Raw genomic sequence first — 11,021 nt, forward strand, 5'->3', positions numbered from 1 at the left:
ACAAGTTTTCCTTTGCAAATGGGTAATTGTATTTAGGCCGTAATGAAGAGCTTCATGTCAGTAAGGAGAAAACTGAAATACTGGGGAAAGAGGAAAAATGTGGAGCAGACCCACTCGTAACCTTTATGACCACTTCAGGCCATTTTACTCGGGGTTGCCAGAGTTCATTTTCTGAGATTTTTTTTCTCCGGGAATAAACGCGCCTTATAAACGATGACGCGTCCGAAATTTGTATGATAACCAGCTCAGTTGCGAATGCGCGATGACACCCCGCAAGGGGGCATCATCGTATTTTTTTTTTTTATTCTCCTTCCTCCTTCCCTTCGCTTGGTGGCTATCTGTCGTCATCATCTTTCTGTCTCTCCCTCTCTCTCCCCTCTTCTTCATTTACCATCGTCGCTTCGCCTCCCGCTGCGTCCGCACACCCCTCGTCCTCTTTTCTTTTTTCCCCCCTTCCCTTGTTGCCATTATTATCGTCTTCATATCCCTCCCAATGTCCGCATCTTCAACCCCATTTTCAACCTCTCCCGGCAGGAGTAACCCCTCACCCCAGCCGAACGAATAAAGGCCATGATAATCTGACGCATTTTATGGTGTCCGGATGAGCCTCGTCACAAGGAGAGACGATTTTCGGCAGGACCCCCTGGTTTGGGAGAGAGAGAGAGAGAGAGAGAGAGAGAGAGAGAGAGAGAGAGAGAGAGAGAGAGAGAGTGGGGGGTTGATGAGGATTTTCGGCAGGAATCCTTGGTTTAAGAGAGAGAGAGAGAGAGAGAGAGAGAGAGGGTGGGGGGCTGATGAGGATTTTCGGCAGGACTCCCTGGTTTAAGAGAGAAAGAGAGAGAGGGGGGGGTGATGAGGATTTTCGGGAGGACCCCCTGGTTTGAGAGAGAGAGAGAGAGAGAGAGAGAGAGAGAGAGAGAGAGAGAGTGATGAGGATTTTCGGGAGGACCCCCTGGTTTGAGAGAGAGAGAGAGAGAGAGAGAGAGAGAGATGATGATGATGATGATGATGATGCGGTGAAGCGTATTTTGAGTGAATAAGTAAGAAGATAAATTTAGAGAAATTGATTGTCAATCATTCTGAACCGACAGCAAGATAGATGGAGACGATGGTTGTAGAACATCTCTTGACGGGAAAATATAATAAAAATGAATTTCATGAAAGTCCAGGCGACGTTTTGTTTGAGCCTCACGAACCTGAAAGAAAAGAACAGACAAATAAGGAAATTGGGAAATACTTCGAAAGAAAAATTAAGTTGTGTTTAATGAGGTTGAAAGCGGAAGATGACCACAAAAGTAAAACAACAAATAACGGAAGAGAATATTAGATTAGTGGTTCCGCCCCCGGTAGGGTAAAGGAACTCTCTCTCTCTCTCTCTCTCTCTCTCTCTCTCTCTCTCTCTCTCTCTTCTTGGTCTCTGAATGTCAACCACGAGAGTCGTCTAAACGCCAGGTACACTATATTTTTCGTAAATCACAAGATGTACTGGGGGTTTACTGGAACTTGCCCACTCTGTAAAAGTTTTTTTTTAATGCATCCATCATCATGACTCTTCTTTGCTTCAGAAAATGAGAGTTCCGTGTAGTATCGTCATTAACACTCAGTTGTCTTTCATATCCAGATTGTCTTTTTGAACAGTAATGTATGGAGAACCCAGTGTCTTGTTAAATAACTTTTTCATTTTACTGTACTTGTTCTTACCTCCAAGGCTGAAGTTTTGACGGAAAAGTGTTGCCCGAATATAATAGATACCATAAGTGCATCTAGCATTTAACAACAGTTGCCTACAAAAAACCCGATATGTACACACACACACGCATTGTATGCATACATACATATATATAGATATATATGTGTGTGTGTGTGTATGTGTGCGTTTAAATTTCTGACTACTAATGGAATCGGACTCAGGGCTTTCAGTTGAAAGGCAAGATCTTACACTAACAAGTGACCCACACGATCCCGATGTAGGTCAGAAATTTGTATCTGTTATACACGTGACTGTGTATTGAATATACGAGGATATATATATATATATATATATATATATATATATATATATATATATATATATATATATATATATATATATATATATATATATATATATATATATATATATATATATATATATATATATATATATATATATATATATATGTGTGTGTGTGTGTGTGTGTGTGTGTATTTATATTTATATATAAACACGCACACACACACACACAAAAAGAGAGACAGAGAGAAATGGGAATTGTGCTGACTCTCTAAAAACATAAACCAGATTAACTGCGGGCAAAAAAAAAAAAAAAAAAGCATAGAAAACAAAGCACAGACTGAAAGAGAAGATAAAGGAACATTGAGCAACAATCGCAGAAACACGAACGCTATCTCGCAACAGCCATGTTTTGCTGGATTTTCTAATGTTTTGTCAGGAACGTTCGTATTGGGGTCGACCGCGGGCCATTTGCTTCCCTTTATTGATGCTCTTCGATTCACTAGAAAAATACGAAATTTTTTTCTTTATCCACGCCGTTATTGGTATGATTTTTAACGTTTATTGAGAAAGTGGCTTCATTTTGGTAATAAGTGTGTGTTCTTCTTTGGAACTCGACGAAAATTCAGCGACGATGATTATTTTTGTCATGTTACCTTATGTATCTAGGTTATGTGTGGTTTATTTGTATCTTCCATGTATATGGCCCTGAGCTGCAATAAAGATTATTATTATTATTATTATTATTATTATTATTATTATTATTATTATTATTATTATTATTATTATTATTATTATTATTATTATTAAATGACAGCTTTGAATTCCTAGTCACTAAATCGTATTCTTCTTCATTTTATTTTGTAATCTGCTAAGGCTCTATTCCGTGGTTTATGGCCCTTGGCTGGCAGGATTTTGTAATTTATGATTCTGAGGGAGTCTAAATACTTTACCCCTAAGATATCTTTTACGAACAGATTTTCAGTTGACATAAACCAAAGTAAGACAATATTAACTGAGATCTGAAGGTTCCTCTGGATAAAAAGAAGTATTATTATATGATTGATCTAATACGGGTTTCTAGAGACTGTACTCGGTCACAAGATACAAGTGAGTCTACCCGCCTTTTTCTCCTCTGCCGTATTTTATAGTCCGTCCTTCTCTCCTTCATTCAAAAGCCACGGTTCCTTGTATCATTCAGGCGGTTGGTTGGCGATGCACTATAGAATGCAAGTTATCTGCAACACGCTTTAATAGCAGTTTTCAGAACTATGGCTAGACCATTCTTGCAAGTTTTTTTTTCCCTGTGAATTCAGTTTCGAAGGCGCCAAATTTACAGATAATCAGAACATATTTTTTTAAAAATCTGCAACTGAGCTTGTTTTCAAGGGCAGTCGATTACCAAACAAGACGCAACATTTGTGAGGGTAGGAATTGCAAGGGAAGAAAGTGAAATATAAAAGAAAATCAAAATCAAAGTATGTGTAAGACCCATTAGCCTTTGTCTTATGAGACTGCAGAGTTAATGACATTATCTACAATCAGCACTGGATATGAGATCTGCAAAGTCCTAAGCTAACCAATCTGTGAAGTGGGCAGGAAAAATTTATAGTAGTTTATACGTGATAAAATTTACAGAATATTTCTCCAGGCTTTAAGAGTTATCTTATCTGCAATCAACACTGGAGATGCGATCTCCCCCAAAATCCTAGGCTAACCGATTAGTGAAGTGGGGAGGAAACATGCATAATATTTTACACGTCACACACAATTTACAAAGTATTTTACTGGGCCCAGCCAGTTCTTTTTAACTCTTGTCCACCTGGTCGGAAGAACGGTTATCACTTTGGCAGTGTTCCAGCTCTGTCGTAAAGAGGAGGGTAGTGAAACTAAAGCCGAGACTATCTTTCACGTCACGGGTTCAGGTTTACATGGATCTTGGGTTTATTACGAAGATATCGGTCAAAAGGACTAAGAAGATGAACCTTTTCGCTTTGTATTGAACTTGGTCTAACGTAAATTCTTGTATGTTTTTAAATAGCGCGCTCACAGACATGCACAGTGGATGATTGTACGCACACACACATACTGTATATATATATATGTATACACACATACAGTATATATTTACTAACAGGACCTCATTAAAACTGGGTGGTATATGACAATGAGGACTGTTAGTACTAGAAAGCTTGTAACTTGTCCTGATTAAATTTGTTCGCTAGAAACCATCCAATTTTAATGAGGTCCTGTTAGTAATTGTATTAATGCACAGAACAGTTGTGTAAGTGATAAAATGAATATACATATATGTGTGTGTGTGTTTTGCGTGCGTATGTGTGTAGTAAAATAGTGAGTACATTGTACTCAGTTACGAATATTCAATCTTTATAACAAAGAAACTTTTGAATGATGTCGTACTTAGCTTTGTGTTTCATTCACTCTCTTGAGTCAGTGGCCGTTTTCACAAAGAGTCTGCTATTCTATATGAGCTTCCCCTCCCCTCCCCCTCCACTCCACCACGCGCCACACACGCACACACACACACACACACACACACACACACACACACACACACACACACACACACACACAATAAAGTGGAAAGTAGGCAAAATTAATGTAGCAAGCTTTGTGTATAAAACAAGTACATTGGTATAAAGATAAACTTGAGTATCTAAAGGAGTTGTTAAATCATAAGTAAAATTAGTAACCATTGTTATATTCATTTTTCGTGGTAGTAAACGATCTTTAAAATAGCATTAACTTCCGTTTCACAAAAAAACTCGATTAGCAGATATTTTTTTTCTTTTTTATTGCATGTATGAGTAAGGAATGGCAAGTATGTAAAAAGAAATTATTTATTACTAAGAGTAAGAAATATCAGCAGACTATAACCAAAAGCCAGCCCCACCACCACAAAAAAAAAAAAACTAACTCAAAACTGTCTTTGTGTAAAAAAATAACAAAATTCTCCCAGAGCTGTGTCTTCGTAGACGCCTTATGAACGATCTGATGCAAATTATATCGTCTGCTTTACAGTAGATCCGCTTTACTCCATCTGGCATTTAAGGGCATAAAAAAGGCTGTAAATTCGAGAGAGAGAGAGAGAGAGAGAGAGAGAGAGAGAGAGAGAGAGAGAGAGAGAGAGAGAGAGAGAGAGAGCGCCATCACTTGGTCTGGTCTTCATCGTAAAAAAAAAAAAAAAGATTCGAACAGACCGTAATCATTTTTGAATTGCTCTTGTCTTCTCGTTTATTCGTATCCATTTTCGTACGTACTCGCTTTTGCTGGTACTAGTGACCTTAGTATTTGTGACGCCATAAAGTTCTCAGTAATTAGTTAATTACATATTTTGTGTCCGATTTATTAAGCAACGTGCATGATGCTTCTCACGCAACGTTTTCATTTTTCCTTTTCGTTTTCCTATTTTCCTCAAACTTTTCAACTTGCAATTTGTGTTTTTTTAAAAGATGAATTAATGTTGCTCGGTTTACGTACTGTGCACGTTTATTCGCCCTTTCTTTTCCATTAGTTTATTAATCGTCATACAGTCATTTATTTATGTTATTTCACATGCCATTCGTTTAGCCACTCCAAAACTCCTCATTATATTCACTGCGTTTATCAACTGTCATATATTCATTCTGTTATTTTAGAGACGATTTGTTAAGTTTTTAGCCGCTTCCACCTTTCCCCCATTATATTCTCTGCATTTCCTCTAACTCCAAAATCCATCATTTTCATACAAACTTTCCCCCCTCAAATTTTCCCAAGATCCGTATCATTCCTCATCTCGCGTAAGAAACGCGAATAAAAATCACTTCCCATATTTCATCTCCCGTTAGGCCTCATTTCCTAATTTGAAAAAGAGGCCGATAGTGCAGTGTGTAGGAACACACTATGCCTATCAGAATGTAGAGAGAGAGAGAGAGAGAGAGAGAGAGAGAGAGAGAGAGAGAGAGAGAGAGAGAGAGAGAGAGAAAATTTAAAAGCGATTTTTTTAAAGAGTGAGCAAGTGTTAACCAATAGATATTATATATTATTGAGTGTCTTTCGGTTCATTTGAAAACCGTCAATGCACAACCGTATAATCAGTTAAATGAAGTTTATAAATATCAAGTTATGAACTGTGGTCGAAGAAAAGGAAATTTAATATATTATAAGTAACACATTTCTTATATTTATATATATGTATACATATGTATGTGTATATATATATATATATATATATATATATATATATATATATATATATATATATATATTCTATATATATATATATATTCTGTATATCAGCTCAGCTTCCTCTGTTTACAACTTATTCAGGTGTCAAATGAATTTAATTTTTCTTTCGAAATTCAGCTTTTATATAGATATATTTTTGTCTATCTTACCTGCATGAGGCGAATTATTTGAATTAATCGAAGCTGTCTGGGATCTTTTAAATTTTAAAGCCATCTGTGGACAATAATTATTTATAAAAGATTCGTAACAGGTCCTGACCGTCTCCCTCTCGCGCGAGGTAATATTCAAATTATTGATGATTTTTTCAAAGTAAACCTAATCAGTTTCTCATTACGTAGCCTATTAGTAGTACGTAAAAATGGAACTACTTTTAACTTCGTAATGGCAATATGAAGTGTATCAGAAAACGTCTGGACGGAGGGAACAGCCGTCCCTCAGAGTCCTTCATTACACCAAGAGGAAAGAGAAAAGAGGAAACACAATTCTCTGACACCAAAAGGTTAAGAAAAGAAGAAACAGTTCCCATACACCAATAGGAAAGGGAGAAGTTCTCTTACACTAAGAGGTTAAGAAAAGAGGAACATAATTCTTTTACACCAAGAGGTTAAGAAAAGAGGAAACACATTATTTTTACACCCAGAGGAAAGAGGAAAGCACATTTTTCTTACACCAAGAGGTTAAGGAATGAGGAAACAATTCTCTTACACCAAGAGGAAAGAGAAAAGAAGAAGTACATTTTTCTTACACCAAGAGGTAAAGGAATGAGGAAATAATTCGCTTACACCAAGGGGAAAGAGAAAAGAGGAAATGAAATTTTCTTGCGCCAAGAGGAAAGAGGAAAGAGGAAATACAATTCTCTTGCACCCAGAGGAAAGAGAAAGAGGAAACAATTCTCGTACACCAAGAGGAAAGAGAAAAGAGGAAATACAATTCTCTTGCACCCAGAGGAAAGAGAAAAAGGAAGCAATTCTCTTACACCAAGAGAAAAGAGCAGAGGGGACCCACAATTCTCTTACACCAAGAGAAAAGAGCAGAGGGGACCCACAATTCTCTTACACCAAGAGAAAAGAGCAGAGAGGAAACACATTTCTCTTATGCCAAGAGAAAGGAAGAAACCGTTCTCTTATACCAAACGCTTAAGAAAAGAGAAACACAATTCTCCCTATTCTGTTACTGAAGTCTACCTTCTTCATTCCCTTAGTAAAAAAGAAGATAAGAAAGAAACGCAATTCCTTCAAATTCCCTCTCTAAGACAAAGAGGAAAGATAAAACACCTCCCCCCCACATCCCAAACATTCCCTCCCTCCCTCCCGCTAAGCCAAGCCGAAGCCGGGGGAGGGAAGAGGAGGAGGAGGAGGAGGCGCCCTGACAGATCTCTTCTCCCACAAGTTCGATGATTGCTTCAAGGCGTAATCCCCCTCATCCATATTTTCCTCCGAAGAGAGGCTGGTGCGTGCTCCAGAAGCCCTTGCGGTCTGAGCGTGCGTGACTCCAGGACCCGAAGAAGGACTTCGCTCCGATGCTGAATCGGAAGGGGATGGCCCTCCTCCCTCGACCGCAGCTGTTATTCTTAGATTTCTGAGGTTTAGTTTATCCTTCGGAGGGATTCGGGACGTACTCAGCTCATGTCTGGGAAAGAATGTCCTTTGATGTGACTGTAAACAGAAGGTTTGCTCCCAGAGCCTCGCGGTTTTGTACAGATGCCTCTATCTACGCACGGTGGTGCAGGTTTCAATTCACCTGTAAGTGTCTGTTTCTTTTTTCTTTTTTTTTTAATCTGTTTATTTCATTAATTGTGTGTTGAGTTTGACTTTTCGTTAGAGCAGTACATGTTTGACGTTGCATTTGTTTTTTTATATTCCGTCTATTTTTATATCTGTCCCAAGGTTTCTGCGGTTTTAACTTTTTTTTAATTCATATAGAAACTGGTCGGTTTTGGTGTTAATCCTAACTACAGCGACCAAACAAATGTTGGCATTCTTAAAAAGACTTTTCGGTATTACGCGAAAAGTTAGAATTTGAATATGTATTAATTCAGCATCCAAACATCATTTGACGCCGAGCAACCAAACATCATGGCAGTAATATTCAGGTACTTGATGGAAATTCATTGTAAGATATATATTTTCGTATCCACGTCTGCTACACTGTTTCGTATATTTCCTAAGACATATTTATACCCATTTAACTAGCATTCATAAAAATCTCTCTCTCTCTCTCTCTCTCTCTCTCTCTCTCTCTCTCTCTCTCTCTCTCTCAATGTTCTAATTACTTGAATACCGTTGTATTCCGGCTCACATGTATATATGAATGTAAGTTTATCAGTATCAGAATATCATATATGCACTGTTTGACAAAATAAATATGTTTTCCCTATTTTTCTGTTAAGCATTATTTTTAGCGGAGGTTCACATTTCGTGCCATCATTATTAAATAAGACGTACACCCAACTTATCAATTTATAACCGAAATAAAAGGACACTGGGACCCTTTGCTTGAGGCAAAAGTTCATTACATTAATGACGCCTATGGGACTCTAAATTTCAATGGAAATGACGACAAGTACTAGGAAAACTAACTGTAACGTAAAGGACAGCTCCATACGAACATAGTGAACGGAATACACACACATATCATTAGCAATTTCGGCAGAAACATAATCCCATTTGCATGTGAAATGATCTCCCATGCGCTTCCTCGCTCCATGAGCGAATTGCAGCGCGAGAAACCAAGTGCGTAATTATGTCGAAGCAAAGACGAGGGAAAATGAATGCACTCAGAGTATGAATAAGCATGAAAATGGAATCTTCGCTGTCAATTGCATCATGGCCGGAATATATCCATTGTGTTATAATGACTGTTTTTGTACAGAGATGAATGGCACGAGAAGTCTGCGTCCTTTAAAAGTCATACGAGCTTCTCATTTTGCATAAGGACAGGAGAAAAGGAGCGAGATGTTTTATACTAAGTAGAGCACAGTGAGAAAATGTGCTATAAATACCAAACGCCGCAGAACTTTAGAAGTCAGTACGTCCGTCTTGTGTTTTCTAATTACAATGAACAGCGGAGGGTTTGTCTTGGCGCCTCTAATTACAGAGTCCTTGGCAAAAGAATGGGTGTCTGATGTCCCCAGGGGGTTAGGGAAAAGGGGGGAGGGAGAGGAGGTGATGTGCTGATAATATCTAAAGTTCTGCACAAACTTTTGTCCTCTCTTAAATACCATGGACAAAGTTTTTAGGTTTACTCGAACCTGGGGACGGTTAGAGTTGTCGTCTGGTGTCATATATAAATCTGCGTTGGCTTCTTCGCTGCGCTGTAGTTGTTGAGCGACTTCCTTGAAAAACCACGTTTGTTGTGTCTCAAATTTCGAGCGATTTTCTTTTGTTTGTGTAGAAGCACGCACTCGTAATTTTCTTTTGTTTTGTATAAATTGTCCTCTGTTGCTTATAATTTAAAAAAAATTCATATCATTACATAAAAACGAAAACACTGTATGCCTTTAGGTTTATGAATTCAATCCCCATCTCTGTTAACTATTTAGAAGTATCTTTACACACCGATCTGCTTCTGTTGCAAAGGTGTCATGACTAGGTCCTCTCTGGTGCCTTTTGGTATTCTTCTGGGCTGCGTATTTATGTCCATTTTCCTGTTTCATCAAAAACTAGCTTCTAGTTCCTCGTTCCGTAATCATTCATAGGCAGACAGTCTTGCTCTTTATAAATTTGCTTAAATTTTTTGTCTGTTCTCTGAGAAAGCTCGTTCTCTTTATTGATTAAGCATTAAATATAACTAGCATATTTGATTGGAATAGGGAAAACGTCATTAATTGGCTTTCTTTCAAAAATAAGTCTGTACCAACCTCTTCGTCATATTCTTACGACATAATAGGATTTATAAAGCGCAATCACATCGATTTATCAGAATTTTGTGTTTCAAGTAAGTAATTCTAATATTCTAATATTTCTTTCAGTTTTATATATGGAAAGTGTTAACAGAATATGGCATAACAAAATTACTGCAGATCATGACATTACGTTGTATACCTGGAAAGGTATACGGTCAAGTTTTGAATGAGTAAATAAGATAAAAATAACGAAAGTTTCAAGTGGAAATCACTTTAGGGTCTAGGCATATGATGACGTATTGACCAAATGTTTCTGAACAAAGAACTTGGAGACAAGTTTGCAAATGAAGGGGAAAGTGTAAACGCAGAACTTACTCACTATTTCCAGAGATATATATTACGGAAAGTGCAAAGGATGTAAGAATTAGGTTTTAATTGTGGAGAGAGAAAAGGTAGCGGGTCTGTTGATGATACGGTGGGCCTGGAAAAGTGTCATTTTAAAAGGTGTGGTGGTCTGTTTAGGTGTCGCAAATACATTGCATCTGATCTGCTCCTTTAGGTTTAGGTAAATCTATTTTTCTCATTTCTGAGGAAACTTTTCGGACACTTGCTTGAAGAATTAAAATTGGTCTGCATCTTCGCTAAGTATAATTGACCATTGCTTTTGTGACGTTCTAATTTATATGCCTTTGGCTTCGAGATTGTGGAAGTCTCTCCCTTCTTCAGTATTTCCAGAATGATTTAACTACCTTGTTTTCACGGGACATGTCTGCCATCGCATAAGGTGTAGAGTCCACCAACACAGTCATCTTGACGGGCTGAAATAAAGAGGAAATGACAAAAAGAAATATAAAAATGTACAGAATCTTATAGGAGTTAGCTAAGACAATATATATATGTACACACGTATGTATGTATATATATATATATATATAT

General features: G+C 37.6%; 1 protein-coding gene across 1 annotated transcript in view; it reads right to left on the reverse strand.

Annotated features, from left to right (window-relative positions):
* Nucleotides 1–7,554: 7,554 nt before the first annotated feature.
* LOC136851804 (uncharacterized) overlaps nucleotides 7,555–11,021 on the reverse strand; it is a 25,995-nt gene continuing 22,528 nt past the window's right edge. Inside the window, exons 2-3 of the mRNA XM_067126115.1 lie at nucleotides 10,835–10,903; nucleotides 7,555–7,836 (exon numbers count right to left, since the gene is read on the reverse strand). Of these exons, the coding sequence (XP_066982216.1) occupies nucleotides 7,555–7,836; nucleotides 10,835–10,903 (351 nt within the window). The remainder of the gene's footprint in view (nucleotides 7,837–10,834; nucleotides 10,904–11,021) is intronic.

Source organism: Macrobrachium rosenbergii, chromosome 24 (assembly GCF_040412425.1).
Source record: "Macrobrachium rosenbergii isolate ZJJX-2024 chromosome 24, ASM4041242v1, whole genome shotgun sequence".
Lineage (NCBI taxonomy): Eukaryota > Metazoa > Arthropoda > Malacostraca > Decapoda > Palaemonidae > Macrobrachium > Macrobrachium rosenbergii.